Source organism: Anolis carolinensis, unplaced genomic scaffold, assembly GCF_035594765.1.
Source record: "Anolis carolinensis isolate JA03-04 unplaced genomic scaffold, rAnoCar3.1.pri scaffold_10, whole genome shotgun sequence".
NCBI classification, from domain to species: domain Eukaryota; kingdom Metazoa; phylum Chordata; class Lepidosauria; order Squamata; family Dactyloidae; genus Anolis; species Anolis carolinensis.
In genome coordinates this window covers 25,812,347-25,831,696 of record NW_026943821.1, presented here as the reverse complement: position 1 = coordinate 25,831,696, position 19,350 = coordinate 25,812,347, and the positions used below count along the sequence as shown (strand labels likewise).

Genomic DNA, 19,350 nt, shown 5'->3' with positions numbered 1-19,350 from the left:
CTACTTGAAAATCAAGCAAAAATTAAGCGTGTTTCCTGTTCGTTGGGTGGAAATGCAGATGCGTTGACATTGTTTTGTGCTTCTACGCAACTTGGAGTTCCCCTAAAGCGGCCCGTTCTGCTTTTTTGCGCAGGTGACACAACGGTGCTGCGCACAACTAAAACTTCGGGATCGGAAAAAGTGACAGACAGCTATTGCTAGGTGAATCTTTGAAAATAAGTTGAAAATCTTGGTAAGTTCATTTTCTAAAATGTGAGTATAAATGCTTTGCCTTCTACCAAAGGGCACACTGGGCGAGTTGGGACAAAAATAAGGATTTTGTAAATTGATGAAGAGTTCTGGTAAACTCAAAAGCTTGCACACTTTTGTTGCATTTTCACCCGTCCTAATCAAGATGCTCCCCAACTAGTGATTTAGTGATCACCAGAGACAGGTGTCAATTTGGTTTTGCTTCTATTTTTCCTACTTTGTGGCTCAAAAAAAGGGCTGAAAAACTAGGCTTATACTCGAGTATATACAGTAAGCACCAAAACATCATGTTATACAACAAACTTGACAGAAAAAGTAGTGCAATACGCAGTAATGTTATGTTGTAATTACTGTATTTAGGAATTTAGCACCAAAATATCACGATATATTGAAAACATTGACTACAAAAATGGCTTGGATAATCCAGAGACTTGGATAAGCGAGTGTTGGATAAGTGAGACTCTACTCTACTTTATTTTTCTATCTTGCCACCATCTCCCCAAAGGGACTCAGGGTGGCTAACATGGAGCCAAGCCCAAACAAAAACAAAATATGACCAATGGATAAGGGAGACTCTACCGTGTATAAATATATGTGTGTGTGTGTGTGTGTGTGTGTGTGTGTGTATATATATATGGTAAAGGTAAAGATTTTCCGCTGACATTAAGTCTAGTCGTATCCGACTCTGGGGATTGGTGCTCATCTCAATTTCTAAGAGCCAGCATTGTCCATAGACACCCCCAAGGTCATGTGGCTGGCATGACTGCATGGAGTGCTGCATGGAGCAGTACCTATTGCTCTACTCACTTTTGCATGTTTTCAAAGGTTGGCAGAAGCTGGGGCTAACAGCAGGAGCTCACTCTGCTCCCCGGATTCGAACCACTGATCTTTGAGTCAGCAAGTTCAGCCGTTACCTTCCCACACACACACACACACACACACATATATACAGTAATACTGTTTTATTTACGGTCCATAGACCATCAGTGTATATATATCGCTTCTCGGTCTTTTGGCTAAGATCAAGTGTAGTATATATACTATATATATATATATTCGAAGTGGTAGATGTGCATGAAGCCCATAGGAGTAGATCAACAACAAATCGGATAGGATAGGAAAGGATATTCCGAATGTCACCTCTCCACCCACCCCACCTACATCACTAGGCCAGCAGGAAATAGGGGGAGTTTGAGGCTGTCGAGCTCCCTTGCCTCTTTGCAGACGACAGTGTGCAACCTCTGTGCTTCTTTTTTGCAGAGAAGGAAGCTACCTGTGGCAACGTTCCACCCCTCTGCCCTGCACACACCGTTTCACCATGAAGCCCATCCTGTTTGTTGCTGCCGTTCTGCTCATCAATCTAGCTCTGGCTGTTGATAATAATAAGGTAAGGATCGAGCTTGTCCAAAATTGAAATTCAAGGCTAAGGTGCAATTAAAGAACTTCGACTCCTTTGTTGTTCTGCAGAGCAATCAAACCTGGTTCAGAGCGGGCAAAGAAAGCTCCGGGATGATGCCTCTGAGCTCTTTGTGGTCCCCCAAGGCTCTTTAATGGCCACCTAAGACTCCCCAAATGCCCTTTTTACTGGGGCAAATGGATAATTTATTTTTCCTGACAGTTGCTGGTAGCAGTAATTCACTTTTTCAAGTGGTTGTATGTCTCCTGCATTGTTGAACCTTTAAGGCAGGCATCCTCAGAGGTCGGCAGGCATCCTCAGAAGTCACCCACATCTATGGCAGGCATCCTCAGAGGCATCCTCACAACCTGCCATAGATGTGGGCGAAACATCAGGAGAGAATGCTTCTGGAACATGGCCATACAGCCCGGAAAATTCACAGCAACCCATTATTCATTTCTGTTTATATTTGTTGCATTTGTGGGCTTGGATCCATGAAAGCCATTGGACTTGAAAAGTTTTTTTCCTCACCGTAGTTCAGCCACAGTCATACATTAAATACAGGCAGCACGTGTCTGTATCATTACAAGGATGGACAATATTATTTTGCAAAGACATAAAACAACCAGAGTGAAACAATTATCACTTTCAGCAGATGACAGCTACAATGTATGCTTGATTTACTGTTGGCATCATGTGGCTGAACATATGAGATTGTTTGGTTATTTTATTTACATTTCACCTTTCTCCTGACTCAGGACCTTATTTGAAAATAATGGAACTTACCTCTGTGTTGCTCAAGTACCCCTTATTGTATGAAGTGTCCCTTATTTGAGAGCCAAAATGTTGATCTTTTACAGGATGGCAGGTGTCCTTTATTATGAGGATTGTCCCCTACTTGAGGGTTGGAAATATTTTCCTTTTTTATAATGAGCAAGATGTCCAAATTTTCAGTGGTGCACTTAAACTGCTGCGTTGCTGAACTTGCTAACCAAAAGATTAGTGGTTCGAATCCAGGGAGTGGGGTGAGCTCCTGCTATTAGCCCCAGCTTCTGCCAACCTAGCAATTCGAAAACATGCAAATGTGAGTAGATCAATAGGTACTGCTCCAGCAGGAAGGTAACGGCACTCCATGAAGTCATGCCTTGGAGGTGTCTACGGACAACGCCGGCTCTTCGGCTTAGAAATGGGGATGAGCACCAACCTGTAGAGTCAGGCATGACTAGACTTAATGTCAAGGGAAAACCTATACCTTTACCTACTCAACTTGTATGCTTGTAGTAACGGTAAAGGTTTCCCCTGACGTTAAGTCCAGTCATGTCTGACTCTGGGGGTTGGTGTTCATCTCCATTTCTAAGCCGAAGAGCCAGCGTTGTCCGTAGACACCTCCAAGGTCATGTGGCATGACTGCATGGAGCGCCATTACCTTCCCGCCGGAGCAGTACCTATTGATCTACTCACATTTGCATGTTTTCGAACTGCTAGGTTGGCAGAAGCTGGAGCTAACAGTGGGCACTCACTCCGCTCCCGGGATTTGAATCTGGGATCTTTCAGTCTGCAGCTCAGCGCTTTAACGCACTTCGCCACCTTTGTATTATTGTATGATGCTTTTATTTTCATCACCCCTGAAAAACCAGATGGTGCCAGACTTCGCCACAGTTGAGCATCCTATGCTGAAGCACTACTCTCAGGGTATTCTGTGCAAAACCACAATGCCACACAGCACACAGCTTTTAACTAGTCTTTTCCTGGCAAATGCCAGAGACACACACCCTGCCCCGAGCAAAATGACTGCGCCCCTCTTTTTGTGGCTGCAATTCTCCGAACTCTGCAACTGCTTTTTCCTTCCTCTTGGATCCCATTCTGTCTGCAAGCTCAAGCAAGGGCAGGAAGCAGGTTTCGAATGCTGGCAAGCATCACCTTTTGCACATCTGTGGCTCTTTGTTGGCTGGCTGGTAACCACAAAGCAGCATCTCCTGAGAACGTGGGGAGTGGCAGAGAGGGGCAGGCAAGGCAGGCGGTAACCACAGCACTTCTCGGGAAATCTGCGGTTGTCAGGAGGCAGGGGAAGTAAACCTTTCAGAAGGATGTTAGAAAAAATATTTGATTAATGTTTTGTCCAATACTTTGATTAATGTTTTGTCCAAGGTAGGCAGAAGCTACGGCTGACAGTTGGGAGCTCACCCCAACTTGCAGCTTGGCAGTGTGGACTAAGATAATCCATCTCAAAACAGATATTGTGGATTATCTGCCTTGATATTGTGGGTTATATGGCTGTGTGGAAGGACCCTTAGAATGCTTTAAGTCGCAATTAAGAGAGAAAAACACAATATTAGTATTATTAATAATAACCAAATATGTGAATTGTCAAATCTATTGCAGTAGAGTCTCACCTGTCCAACATAAATGGGCCGGCAGAACATTGGATAAGCAAAAATGTTGGATAATACATTATGATTTTACAAATTAAGCACCAAAACATTATGTTTTACAACAAATTGACAGAAAAAGCAGTTCAATACACAGTAATGTTATGTAGTAATTACTGTATTTACGAATTTAACACCAAAACATTGCAACATTTACTACAAAAACATTGACTACTAAAAGGCAGACTGCGCTGGATAATACAGAACATTGGATAAGTGAAGCTTGGATAAGTGAGACTCTACTGTAATGGCAAACCTGCAAATATTGAAGGCAACTGTATAATATCTAGCTTTCACAACCAGACACAGAAATAGGATATACTGTGGTATGACTGATTTGAATTCTGGCATTTACAGATACATTTTTGGATTTGAGGAACTGATCTAGTTCCTTTATCGTTGTCCTTTTGAACCTTATGTCTTCTGCTTTCTTGACTAGAGTCTCAATTTTGAGTCATGGCTGAGCCAAAGCATAGAAAATAGTTCACAATTTCACTGTCACCCATTTCAAAGTTCTATAAACCATTGTTTTTTTTAATAGACGGCAAACCGTGAAATAGTGGTTTCTACCCTCTTCAGTATTTACAAGCTGTTTTCTATTTTGTTACCGCTAGCTGCCTTGAGCATCCTTTTTGGGAGCAAGTGTGGAGTACAAAATAAACCTAAAGGATCACCCCAGGCAGGAAGCAGACAGGATTTGAAACTACAAGGCTATCAGTGCTAATCAAGGTGGCCAACTGCAACATTCACACTTACCTCAAGCAAACAAGAGTTCTTTCTCCGACCCTGAACATTATTCCACAGATATGTAGACCTCACTTGCCTAGTTTCCAGCAGACCTCACAACCTCTGAGGATGCCTGCTATTGATGCAGGTGAAATGTCAGGAGAGAATGCTTCTGGAACATGGCCAGACAGCCCGGAAAATTCAGGGCAACCCAGTAAACCAAAATAGTTGCCTATACGTGACTGGGGAAATATCGGGACTAATAATAATACAGTAGAGTCTCACTTATCCAACATAAATGGGCCAGCAAAACGTTGGATAAGCGAATATGTTGGATAATAAGGAGAGATTAAGGAGAAGCCTATTAAACATCAAATTAGGTTATGATTTTACAAATGAAGCGCCAAAACATCATGTTATACAACAAATTTCACAGAAAAAGTAGTTCAATACGCAGTAATGCTACGTAGTAATTACTATATTTACGAATTTCGCACCAAAATATCATGATATATTGAAAACATTGACTACAAAAATGCGTTGGATAATCCAGAACTCTACTGTAATAATACTTTATTTTTGTATGGACAATGCGATGGCTGTTGCCCGCTTTTGGTCCAAAAGTATTTAGCTGTTTGTGATTCCTTTATTTTATCACTATTAAACTTATTTATTATGCAATGCTTTTGACACGAAATAAATATTTTTGTATCCCACCCCATCTCCCCGAAGGGACTCGGGGCGGCTCACATGGGGACAAGGCCTGGTACATCATAAAATACAATGTCAAATACATTTAAAGCAAGGCATATTTAAAATAAGACTTATGTAATTCTCCCCTTTCCAATTTCCTACCTGTGCAGATGTCAATAACCCCTGCCGCTTGTTAAACCATTTGTCGAGTAATTCTTTAACTTTGCATTAAATGCTCTTCCCAATTACTTTTTCAGGTAGCCAATCCTCCAGCTGACAAAAATCAAACTACTCCTATCACACCTACCCCTCAGAGTACTGCAAGCAATCGCCAAGTCATGTGCAGTGACGGCCCAGCTTCCTTTCTCATACCACTTGTACTGGTGATGGCGTGTCTCGCTCCAGTATACTGAGCCTGGAGGGCATGATCTTGAAAGCCTCTGAGCCCCAATGAAGCTTCAAGAAATGAGTCTTTTCTAATCCAGCCAGCATATTCATTTATTCATTCATTTAGTCAGCCCATAATGCTGCACCGTCTGCCATTCTCTACAACTCATGATTTCGTGGCACTTGCAAAATTAAAGAGGAAAGCAAAGGGAGAGCTGTTGCGGTACATCCCAGATGCATGCATTCCTATAGAGCTGATTGATGTTCAGAAAGAAGATGATTCCCAGACAGAATTCCACTTCAAAAAGACATTTTGAAACCGATAGATAATCCTTCTGATGTCTCCCCCTGTGCCATCATTGACAAGTCACCATATCCATCAGGAACTTTCTCTCGGGCAGACTGCCTAGGAATGGACCGGTGCTGTGCATTAACACCGCAACCCTATTTTGTATATTTCCCGTTTGTTTCCGCGGAGACAACTGTCTCAGTCCCATTGACTGAGAGCTGCCTCTCCATCTACTCCTTCCAACCTGTTAAATGAAGGGACTTTCTTGGCTTGTCCCATGAGATGATCATCTGCCGCAGTTTTTGGAAACCTGCCCTCAAGATGACATTGGAGGAAGCATTCTCCAATATTTGGGAAAGTGTGTAGACAACACTCTTGGCTCACATCAAGGCAAAGTGGAGTTTGCAAATGTTTTCGTCGGCGTCTCTTGCAACCTTCCCGCACAAAGTTTGAATCTGTTTAATAAATACATGCTTCTTGGCTGGCTAACCTGCCTTTTTCTTGGCTGTGCAAACAAACTGACAAACTAAAGAAATTAGCTGAGACCTTGCAAGAAAAGTCTCATCTCTACCTGGTCACATCCTAACATTCTGCATTTTTCCATCTGAGTGTCCCCCAGATTTGCGGGTTTATAACTTCAGCCACCACTCTGAGTAAAGCCACAGTATCCTACAACTGCAATTTGTAATAATTATTGGAAACATAGCCTTATAGTGCCATGAAACCAAGAAGTGGGATTAAAGGCACTGTCTGAAACCATCTTCCTGCCTGAATTCATTTTTAAGGATCTATGATTTAAAATGATCAATATCTGATCTAAAACCCAATGGCGCAGCAGGTTAAACTGCTGAGCTGCTGAACTTGCTGACTGAAAGGTCAGTGGTTCGAATCTGGGGAGCGGGGTGAGCTCCTGCTGTTAGCCCCAGCTTCTGCTAACCTAGCAGTTCGAAAACATACAAATGTGAGTAGATCAATAGGTACTGCTCCGGTGGGAAGGTAACGGCGCTCCATGCAGTCATGCCAGTGGCCACAAGACCTTGGAGGTGTCTATGGACAAATAATAATAATAATAATAATAATAATAATAATAATAATAATAATAATAATAAAACTTTATTTATACCCCACCACCATCTCCCCAACTCCTGCTCTTCGGCTTAGAAATTGAGAGCAAATTAAGGTGTTAATTTAAGGATAAGATTTGTTATCATAGATCGATTGTAAGAAAATACTGACACTAGAGAAAGAGAGATAAGAAAAGGTAATAAAAAACTTTCTAAAGTAACTGTGTAATAGATGGAAGTCAATATATACAAACAGTATATACTTTTTTATTTTTATTTTTTTGTATGTCTTTTTTCTCTCTTTTCTTTCTTCTTTTCTTACTTATTCCCTTTCTAATTTTTTTTCCCTTTTTTTGGGTGCCCTGTTGTCTCTTTTTTTAAAAGCACTATTTCACATCAATTTCTACAAAAGTTACTCTACCTCTAAGTTGTATTGTAATGTATCTCATGTCTATATTTATGTTTATCACTACTTTCCCCTCCTTCCCTTTTTTTGTTTTAAAAAGAAAATCACTAATTAAAATTATTTCAAAGAAATTGAAATTGATAGTCGGACACTACTAGGCTTAATGTCAGGGGAAAATCTTTACCTTTACTTATATCAGTTAAGCAAAAAGCTGCAGGTGGTGTTCTATATTCATATAAAAACCTAACGAATGGGAAGTATTTTTTAAAAAGCGCAACCCCGGAATATTCTACCCCAGAGCTAACAGTCGTCCTGTTATGCCCGAGAACTTCTTTTTAAAAATGTTTCAAACAGGATGCACGCATGGCTCGCTCACATCAGTCAACTTTGATGTACAGATTCCCATCCAGTGCACCAAAGCACGAACCACATTTTCAGATCGCAATCAAAACAGGTGGGAGGAGGCTTCCTGTTTTCAACCACTTTCTTCTTAAGAGGATATTTGGAGAGGCCAAGAAAACCCCATGATAAGTTCACTTTAGAACAGGCATGGGCCAACTTGGGCCCTCCAGGTGTTTTGGACTGCAACTCCCTCCATTCCTAACAGCCTGTCATGATCTCCGATCTTTGACATCTCCGGACACAGATGCCAGCCATAAAACTTCAATTACCCTCTGGTATGTGAGAGCCCCTATATAAATGGGCTACACAGAAGATTCTGGTATTCTGTACAATAAAACCTGTTGGAATCTACCAGCGTGTGTCTTGGTACTTTCTTCTGTGGAAGACTTACCCACAGCACAACTGGAAGAAGAGAGCCTCACAGTTCGTACAGAATACCAGAATCTTCTCTGTAGCCCATTTATATAGGGGCTCTCACATACCAGAGGGTAATTGAAGTTTTATGGCTGGCATCTGTTCTTTGTCAGCGCTTGCTCTGTGTCCGGAGATGTCGAAGATTGGAGATCATGACAGGCTGTTAGGAATGGTGGGAGTTGCAGTCCAAAACACCTGGAGGGCCAAAGTTGGCCCAAGCTTGATATGGAGTCTAAGCAAAGTTTTTCCTGCACAAGGAAGGCATTTCAACGGCCTGAACTGACCTGACTCGACAGGTCAGGCAACAAGCAAGCGGCTTCTCTTGGCTGCAAAGGGAAGCGAAATAAAAGCCTTCTCCATGGGAGACCCCGTTAATTTTTAATTAGCCCCTGCTCAAATGAAGTCCTGACCTCACCCCAGGTTTTGCATTTGCGTCTCTGACTGGACGGGATCCTGGCCAAAATCCCAATAACAAGGGGCTTCGGGTTCAGCAAGGGTAGTTTGGCACACACATGTATGTGTGTGCATGTGTGTGTCACCAGTCACCCTGAAGATGCACAACACAAACACACCTGTATCGTGTGAAGCTAACATTGCCCTCTACTGATTGAAAGGACAAATGGCAACATCAACGCTTAGGTAAAGATTGATTTCCGTAACCCATACATAACCTCCTGACCTATAATAGTCAGGGAAGGCCATTGGGTTGTGAGACCCAAAACCGGTCAAGCTTTATTTGTGGTACAGAATAGTTTTCCATATTATTTGCTGTGACAGTAGGACCTTCCATGGTTTCACCAAAGAGCAGATGGAGCTCATGAACAGCACACGGATTCCACAGTTGTTTCCAACAGTCCTCTGCCAGTACCTGATTATTATTATGGGGCCAAAACAATGATTGTGTGGCGTTTATTTTTGTCGCCTCCCGTTTCCTACGAAAATGTCATCATTCTTTTGTGTAGGCAAACAGTCGAAACGAAACGATAGCATGAAGGAAACAAAGGAATTTTTTTGTGCACATCTCTAATGCTATACATGTGATAAAATGTGGGGACTGGGAAAGGTTGAAATCAGAAACACTTTTGCAACAAGTGAGCTAGTTTTGCACACAAACTCAGTAAGGTGCCATTTGGAAGCTCAAATGAAAAAAAAGGCCAACAACACAACTGAAACCACACATTTTTTTCCTCTGTAGTACAAAGGGGCTTTTTAATAACTGCAGATTAGGACAGAGTCAAAAAATGAGTGCCAGCAAGTTCAGCAGCGTGGCGGTTTAACCCGTTGTGCCAACCGCGGGCTCGTGAAGAGCAAATTAAGTGGCAAAAACAGAACCCGACCAATCAACCCACCAAGCAGAGAGTTTATAAAAGGCATGCTATCGTACACAAGGACATAAATAGAGGTTTGTAGGCACACGTATCCCGTTTTTAAAAGCTTTCAGCTTGTGACAGTCTCCATAGTCACACCCTTAAAAGAGTCCAAAAATTTAGGTGTTGCTCTCCGTCGACAAAACATTTTCAGAAGTTTTCGTCTCCTCGAAGGACAGATCTCTCTCTCCTTCCGTCCGTCCGTCAAGCTGATGGGCATAGCTGTCCGCTCTAGTCCAATCTAACAGAGATAGCTCACAACAAAGGATGACTGCATGGAAGATAGACTTTTCCGAAAACGAAGCGCAGGGAGAACAGGGGAGGCTGAAGGGAGGTGAAAAAGGTGACAGATAATACCATTGTCCCTGCAATCCAAAGTCCCACCATGTTAACACTGCAAAACCAGGTTCCGATACATCGCGAGTCTCTCGTCCTGGACCAGCCACCGTTCAGAGCTCCGTCTTCCCTTGGGCTTTGCTCGGAGAGAGGTCGGAAAGCCACTTGCTTCTCGGCCCCGTCCCAAGAAGAAAGAGTCTGGTCTGTACAGAGGAAAAAGTCCACAGCTCCCAAAAAATGCTCCTTGGACAAGGAAAGTCTCTGGCACACACTCCGAACACAGCACCACCCTCCCCAAGTTGGCTTCCTCAGAGCACCTCGACGTGCCAGATTTGTGTGGGTCTGTCTTCGGAGGAATCCCAGAGGATGGCGTGATCGTGGTCATAGGCATTCCCTCCTGCGCAGGAAAAAAAACAAGAGGAAACAGATGAGTAGAGTATAGTAAACACTAGGCTTGTCCGATCGATGAAAAAAATGTTTAAATTCTCGTTTCTAAAGTAGGGGGCGCTGGCGCTTCGATATAGAAAGTATTTCCGATTTTTTCACCCCAACATTTCGGATATTTCCGAAAATTCGTAATGATTCTAAATGTTTCTAAAACGGCGGGCTTGTATGGCAATCTTCCATGCGGACACAGAGGACGTTAGCCCCCACCTTTGCATCCATCGTGGAAGCTTCTGATTGGCCAGGGAGTGGCAGCCATGTTAGGCTGCGCTGCCCATTCAAGGTAGGTTGCAGAAACAAAAAAAAAATTAAAATATTTTTAAAAATATATTTTTAAAAAAAATTTGGGGAAAAAAATTAACGAAACATTAAGAGACAATTAGAGAATGGTCCAACAATGGTTCGAATTACATTGCTGGTTGCGCTGTGAGACAATGTCTCAGAATGCGTATCAAAAAGCAAGAACAATCCGAAATAATTCCGATATACGATTCAAAACGATTTTTTGGACATGTCTAGTAAACACATTTCTCCCAATGTTTCCGTCTCCTTCCCTTGGTCCAACTAGGGGTGCAGTGGGAATAATAATAATTATAAAACTTTATTTATATCCCGCCACCATCTCCCCGCGGGGACTCGGGGCGGCTCACATGGGGCAAAGCTCGGTCAACATAGTTCACAGAAGCAAAACAAAACACATAGGAAGATATCTTTAGGTGTGTTCTGGGGATAATTGGTTGCCAGGTTTCCAGTTACAAAAGGCATAGGGTAGCCCAGGCATGGGAAAACTTGGGCCCTCCAGGTGTTTTGGACTGCAACTCCCACCATTCCTAACAGCCTTAGGCCCAACCAAGAGCTCATGAAGTCATCCCTTTGACACATGAGCAAACTGTGGCCCTCCCACCAGGTGTTTTGGACTCCAACTCCCACCATTCCTCACAGCCTCAGGCCCTTTCCTTTTCCCCCTCGGGCCCAACCAAGAACTCATGAAGTCATCCCTTTGACACCTGGGCAAACTTTGGCCCTCTTGCCGGGTGTTTTGGACTTCAACTCCCACCATTCGTCACAGCCTCAGGCCCCTTCCTTTCTCCCCTCAGCCACTTTGACACATGGCTCCCAAATTAAAATAACATCATCATTCAACGGGGTCCAGAACCCCAGATTTCCTAAGTTTTGGTCCAACATGTTCTAGTTACTACTCTAAACAACCTCTTAATACGGATTTGCTTTATACTAAAATGTTGTTGGGTTGCTGTGAATTTTCCAGGCTGTATGGCCATGTTCCAGAGCATTCTCTCCTGACGTTTCACCCACAACCTCTGAGGAGGCCTGCCACAGATGTGGGCATAACGTCAGGAGAGAATGCTTCTGGAACATGTCCATACAGTCCGGAAAACTCACAGCAACCCAGTGATTCCAACCAGGAAAGCCTTGGACCAGACAGTAATAATGATGTTGATGATAATAATGATAACACTAGTAATAATAATTTCTGAGTTTTAGTTTTCTAACTGTTGCAACTATAACATGAACAGGAAAGCCTTCAACAACACGTTGTTGTAGTTGTTGTAGTTGTGTGCCTTCAAGCCATTTCTGATTTATGGCAACCTAAAGTAGAATTTATCACAGGTTTTCTTGGCAAGACATGTTCAGAAGAGGTTTGCCTCTCCGAGGCTGAGAGAGTGTGACTTGCTCAATGTCACGTCCATAGATTTGAACAACCAGGCTGGATGCACACTGCAATTTCAGAATGCAAATTAACTTCATTGAAGTGAATTATATTGCAATGTAGACTCATATAATCCAGCACAATGCAGTCAATATGCATTCTGGAACTGGATTATATGGCAGTGCGGACCCAGACCCGGTGTCATAGTCCAGTATGCAAACCTCTCTTCCTTCCTGATGCTCAATCAGAATTTAACCTCCTTCCCTTGCGCCAGGCTTTACCTTTCACATCTACCACTTTGTCTTCAAACATCTGGCTGCAGATCCTCCCGTAGGAATCGATTTGCCACGTCTGCTGGGGCACTCGGCTCTCGGACCACAAGACCACCTTGGAGCCACTTCCAGCCGGACCGATCACCTGGAGACTCATGTTGGGAGCGACCTGAAACTCAAGGAAAGTTGGGTCTGTTGGCATGAAAATAGCCAGGTGTATGCATTGATGCATTCGTAGAATCATAGAGTTGCAAGAAACCTGGTGGGCCATCCAGTCCAACCCTTGCCAAGAAACAGGAAATCACATTCAAAGCACCCCCAACAGATGGCCATCCAAAGCCTCCAAATCCGCAGCAGAGAGTTCCACTGCTGAACAGCTCTCACATTCATTACACTGATATTTCTTCCCTTCATCCAATGAACCCAAGCTGATATAAGTGGCTGGCTATCATCCTCCACACTTGATCCTCGGTCAATCCGAGAGCGCCTGGCCCAAAGTCACCCGGTAAGCTGCATGGATACATTTCTTGGCTCTCCTTGTTGTCATAGATATATGAGCTGCCATGATGAGCACATGCAGCTCCAAAGGCTCCACTGTTATCACCTGGCATATCACTAATATGTAAGGTATTATGTTACTGACTCATGTAACCTCCTTAGACATTTTCAAAAATGAGATTCAGAGGGAGCAGCTGTCATCTGGAGCTTACAAATGGCAAAGTACCGTATATACTCGAGTATAAGCTGACCCGAATATAAGCCGAGGCACCTAATTTTACCACAAAAAAACTGGCAAAACATTGACTCCAGTATAAGCCAAGATACTAATAAAATTACCATATATACTCGAGTATAAGCTGACCCCAATATAAATCAAGGCACCTAATTTTACCACAAAAAAACCCTGGGAAAACATTGACTCCAGTATAAGCCGAAGGTGGTAAATTTCAGAAATAAAAATAGATACCAATAAAATTACATTAATTGAGGCATCAGTAGGTTCAATGTTTTTGAATATTTACATAAAACTCTAAGGTATAAGCCGAGAATGGTAAATTTCAGAAATAAAAATAGATACCAATAAAATTACATTAATTGAGGCGTCAGTAGGTTAAATGTTTTTGAATATTTACATCAAGCTCAAATTTAAGATAAGACTGTCCAACTGATCCAATCATTATTCTCATCTTCTTCAATGTAAATGTGTTTATGTATCCTTTGAATAATAATAGAGTAAAATAATACATGTAATAATAATAAATACGGGAAAATAATACATGTAATAATAAACAGAGTAAAATAATAAATGCAATAATAATAATAAGATCAGAGTGAAATAATAAATGTATTATTATTATTAATAATAATAATAATAATAATAATAATAGAGTAAAATAAATGTAATAGTAGCAACAATAATAGAGTACAATAATAAATGTAATAGTAATAGAGTAAAATAATAAATGCAATAATAATAATAAAATCAGAGTGAAATAATAAATGTATTATTATTATTATTATTAATAATAATAATAGAGTAAAATAAATGTAATAGTAGCAAAAATAATAGAGTACAATAATAAATGTAATAATAATAGAGTAAAATAATAAATATAGTAATAATAATAATAATTACAGAAAAATAATAAATGCAATAATAATAATAATAATAAGATCAGAGTGAAATAATAAATGTATTATTATTAATAATAAAAATAGAGTAAAATAAATGTAATAGTAGCAACAATAATAGAGAAAAATAATAAATGTAATAATACCAATAATAATAGAGAAAAATAATAAACGTACCACATATTCTTGAGTATAAGCTGACCCAAATATAAGCCAACCAGGACTCTCACCCGAGTATAAGCCGAGGAGGACTTTTTCAGTCTTAAAAAAGGGGCTGAAAAACTAGGCTTATACTCGAGTATATACAGTAATTTTTATTCCAACTCCCCAGCTGTTTCTTCCTCTGCAAAACGGTTCCTATTTGCTTCTTCGCCTGTGTTATTTGGAGCATGAGTACCATTTACTTTATGCCAGCCACAGCTGCTGGCGAAACGTCAGGAGAAAATCCTGCCAGGACACAGCCAAACAGTCCAGAAACCACACCATGCCCCTGTGATTCTGCACATAAAAGCCTTCCATAATATATTAATTTCAGTGTCTGGAAATGGAGAAACAAGGAGAGAGTGCCTGACTCTCTTTGACATGGAGACTTGGTGAGGAGCCACCTGCATCCGCACCTGGTTCTTGAGGAGTCCGTCTTCATAGTACCAGATGGAGCTGCTACTGTCACGCAGCTCTGAGACCAAAACACGCCCGGCTTTCATGTCTTCAACATCGTCTGGGACAGAGAGAAAGGTGTCCAGATCTTCATTTCTTAAACGGAAGTAGATTCGTTTCTGGAGAGTCACAAAGACAAGATTGGGACAAAAAAAAGACATCACTGTGTATTAACCTGCATCAGCAGAGGCTACTTGTCCTATATTGTCCAGCAATCTATCCATTGACGGAATAGGTATGGATGCCTCAGCTCTACCAGTTGTTAGGAATTGTGGAAGTCCAAAACAACTGGAGGGCCCAAGTTTGCCCATGCCTGGTACACAGGAAGACTCTTTAAAGGGGAGATAGGGAGCACGGGGTGCAAGCATGATCCTTAGAGATCTTAGAGATCTCAGGAATCCCCGCCTGACCTCAATCCCATCTCCTGGGGACTCACCTGCCTGATGGGGTAAAGTGACCCGATGTGCTGGAGTCCGCTGTAGGTCAGCCAGTTGGTGATCTCCATGCAGTTCAAGAGCCATTGGCGCCCACGGAAGTCGTTGTGTTCACACAGCACCCAACTGCGCATGGGGATCGGCAAGGAAGCAGAACATAAGGGGAGAGAAAAAAAAGAAATGAGCCCACGTCCTTTCATACTTTTTAGTCCTTTTCATCATGTGGAAACTGCACAGATCTGTATTCAATTTCTTCTGATTGTTTAACTTCTCTCCCGACTTTCTCCAGGGACAGGGCCAAACAATTATAACAAACACAAACAAAATACTGGTAAAATCTCTTTGCTACACAATAAAATAAAAAAATAAAAACACCAAACTGAAACAGTGTAAACACATTTAAATAACTATGGTGTAACAATTCCTTTTGAGACACAGTTGCCTTATTTCTGTTGGTAACCAGCAATGCTTGGTAACTTTGTACTATTCAGATCTTTTAAAAAGTAGCTGAAGAGCAATTGTATTAGTCACTTTGTAAAAATTAGGAAATAAAATAGTTATTTTTTTAAAAAAAATGGTGATGCCAATGGCTGCTTCATAGAGAGGAGAGGGTAATTAGAACTGTAATAGTAACTAATTTGTTTTTATAAAGTAACTGTCCAATCTCTAGTGCCATCAGATCAGTCACTACTCCAGTATAACTCCAGCCAAATATATATATACCTGTATATATATAACTCCAATGTAATCCCACCTCTCTCTCTCTCTCTCTCTCTCTCTCTCTCTCTCTCTATATATATATATATATATATATATATATATATATATATATATATACTCGAGTATAGGCCTAGTTTTTCAGCCCTTTTTTTGGGGCTGAAAATGCTCCCGTCGGCTTATAATCGAGTGAGGGTCCTGGCTGGCTTCTATTGAGGTCGGCTTATACTTGAGTATATAGGTATTCAGAGTTGGACAGTCTTATCTTATTAAAGTCTTATTATTATCTTAAATTACAGTTTTATATAAATATTCAAAAACATTTAACCTACTGATGCCTCAAATAATGCAATTTTATTAATATCTATTTTTATTTTTGAATTTGACCCGTAGCGGCTGCATTTCCCATCCTCGTCTTATACTCGAGTCAATAAGTTTTCCCAGTTTTTGTGGTAAAATTAGGTGCTTCGGCTTATATACATATAATATTGATAATATTGTAATGTAATAAAATATAATAATAATACACTATTATAATTGTATATTATATATTACATGTAATATTACTAATAATACTGCAATATAGTGGTATAGTACAATATGGTAATATATAATGCTTATATTGTGCTATGCTAATAATATAATTTATTGTATGTACATATAACTTGTAAGCTGCCCTGAGTCCCCTTCGGAGTGAGAAGGGCGGGGTATAAATGTTGCTAATAATAATAATAATAATAATAATAATAATATATTCAGGTCGGCTTATACTCGAGTATATACAGTATATAGTTATAGTTATATAGTTATATATATTTATAGGGCCAGGTTTTAGCACAGCAGGTTAAATCACCAATTGCAGTAAATATTGTCAATCAAAAGGCTGACAGTTCAAAGCCCAGGTCAAGGTGAGCTCCTGGCCTTTAGCCCAGCTTTTGCCTACCTAGCGGTTCGAAAGCAAAATGAAAGTAGGTAAATAGGTACTGCTTAAAAGCGGGAGGGTATTTGAGGGCACTCATAAGGACATGCCAGAAAAATGCTGGCGATTCGATCAAGGAGGAAGTTTGCAAACGCAAGTAACGCAAGACTTGTGCTTCCCTTTACTTACATGCCGCCCTTGACCCTCACAGAGAGAACGTGGTTATTGAATCCCTCGGCTTGGAGGCTCCGTACTTCTGAGTTGAGCTCGATCTCCTTCCCTTCAAAACACTCCAAGCCGTGCAGGAAGATGGAGGGCTCGGAGAAGAACTAGGAGGGAACGACAGACAGGGAGGCATGTGGAGTCGAGAGTCAGACTCACCTGTATAGAGGGGTCAACTGCATTTGGTTCTAAGGCATTTATGGATGCAAGTGAGTATTAGAACCTAATAGGGAAGAAGCTTAATAAGGACCCAGAGAGCACCTCCAAGGTGAGAACTTACAATGGGGACTTTCTTTAGTGAACCAACAGCCGTGGTGAAGAGGCAACCCATGGAGGTCAAGGTGGGATACTCGCCTTCGGAGAGGACATGCTGCTCGCCAAAATACTTGGGGCCCTCATACAGAATCCAGCTGAAAAGATATAAGGAAGCCTATTGTCATGATCTTTGAAATCTCCGGTCGGCTGACAAAGAACAGATGCCAGCCATAAAACGGGCCAGTCATAAAACTTCAATTACCCTCTGGTATGTGAGAGCCCCTATATAAATAGGCCAAAGAGAAGGTTCTGGTATTCTGTATGTTGCTTATATTTTGTGCTTGTGTTGTTTGGGCCTCTGCCCCATATAAGCCGCCCCGAGTCCCCATGGGGAGATGGTGGCGGGATATAAATAAAGTTTTATTATATTATATTATTATTATTACACCTATTAATCAAGGCTCAAAAATCTCAAGGTTGATATTTGATTGTTAAAACACAACTTGGTTTGGACTTCTCTGGCTAATATGCAAAAAGGAAAACAGTTGTTCTTTCATTTTCTGAATGTTGCAACAACATGTGAACAATGTCCAAAAAGGCATAAAGAATCGGACCTCACAAACTCTGAGGATGCCTGCCATAGATTTGGGCGAAGCGTCAGGAGAGAATGCTTCTGGAACATGGCCAGACAGACCAGAAAACCCAACATAATTTTTTGAGGGGTTAAACTGCATTATCTGGGTCATATAATGATCATATAATGTTGCTTCTGTTTATACTCGTAGAAGCGTAGATCCAGCCTGTGTTTTCCTAATCGCACCGTTCAGATGTATTAGGAATTATTATGTTAATGAAGATACCCTAATGGTGAAACGTCATTACCTTCCCCCATTGACCCTGCATGAGCGTGGGACGAAGTTCTCCGGAAGTGTTGGTTGATCCTCCTCAAAGGAGATGTAGTTCCCCAAGAAGTCCGCATCCGAGAAGAGAAGGATCTGGAGAACCAACAGATCAGATATGAGCAAACCAGGGATATAACCGAGATGGAAGATTTATTGCTGGGACATCTAGGGATATCCAAATCCCATTGACTTATTCTGAAATACTCCACACCTTCCTCTCATTGCAGCTGGGATGCATTCAGCTCCTAAATGGCAAGTGTCTCCTCTCTAAATCATTTCAAATATTACTTTCATAAAATGATTCATGCCGTTCCCGAATCCTCGAAATGATGTGACCATGACAAATAATCTCAATGAGTTACCAATTCTGTGTGTGCATATTACTGCCAGCCTGCCTTAATCATTAATCGAACTGTAAACCATCGTCTAGTGTTTCTCAAACTCTGCTCCTCCAGATGTTTTGGACTTCAGCTCCCACATTGTTGTGACTCAGCTTATCCAAGGTTCTACCGGCCCGTTTAGCTTGGATAAGTGAGACTCTATCAATATTTTTGCTTCCGAGTACCTTGCTTTGAAATTCCAATGCTTACCTTAGATACAAAATGTAGGCTGTGCTCTCCAACCTGGAAGAAGGTGAGAAAGGAGACAAATTAAGGGATGCAATTGATAATATAACTTTTAGGTGTGGTTAGATAATAATAATAATAATTTATTTTTCTATTCTGCCACCATCTCCCCGAAGTCAGATGACTTGAAGGCACCTACACAAAGACTTAGAGATGCCAGATGAGCCTGGAGATCACAAAGTGAAATTTCCAAGTCCATTTACATAAATCTCCAGGGTTGCAAGGAGAAGTTTCTCCAATGCTTCCAGATCCCATCCTATCTTGGGGTCTGGTTGTACTTTGATGGAAGAACACCAACAAATACAAGGTGCTATAAGCTATCGTTCAGAGGAAGGAACTGGCCAAACCACTTCTGTGCATCCCTTGCTCAAGAAAACTCTATAAAATTAAGAGTTTCCATAAGTCAACAGGTGATGTGAAGGCACCTAAACAAAGATCTTGAG

General features: G+C 41.2%; 1 protein-coding gene and 1 long non-coding RNA gene across 3 annotated transcripts in view; one reads left to right on the top strand and one right to left on the bottom strand.

The window, feature by feature from the left end:
• Positions 1 to 54: 54 nt before the first annotated feature.
• LOC100552614 (uncharacterized) lies at positions 55 to 6,658 on the top strand. 2 transcript variants are annotated; one of them, XR_010000811.1, is made up of 3 exons: positions 55 to 232; positions 1,510 to 1,636; positions 5,751 to 6,658. It is a non-coding gene; the product is annotated as an uncharacterized LOC100552614 (long non-coding RNA). The 2 variants fall into 2 exon arrangements; XR_507465.2 differs by lacking the exon at positions 55 to 232 and having other exon boundaries at positions 1,179 to 1,636.
• Positions 6,659 to 9,105: 2,447 nt separating this feature from the next.
• Positions 9,106 to 19,350, bottom strand: part of crybg2 (crystallin beta-gamma domain containing 2) — a 50,983-nt gene continuing 40,738 nt past the window's right edge. The window contains exons 13-20 of the mRNA XM_062962744.1: positions 18,872 to 18,904; positions 18,262 to 18,374; positions 17,405 to 17,534; positions 17,092 to 17,231; positions 15,269 to 15,392; positions 14,793 to 14,951; positions 12,553 to 12,712; positions 9,106 to 10,555 (exon numbers count right to left, since the gene is read on the bottom strand). Coding sequence (XP_062818814.1) covers positions 10,467 to 10,555; positions 12,553 to 12,712; positions 14,793 to 14,951; positions 15,269 to 15,392; positions 17,092 to 17,231; positions 17,405 to 17,534; positions 18,262 to 18,374; positions 18,872 to 18,904 — 948 coding nt within the window. The 3' untranslated portion in view covers positions 9,106 to 10,466. The remainder of the gene's footprint in view (positions 10,556 to 12,552; positions 12,713 to 14,792; positions 14,952 to 15,268; positions 15,393 to 17,091; positions 17,232 to 17,404; positions 17,535 to 18,261; positions 18,375 to 18,871; positions 18,905 to 19,350) is intronic.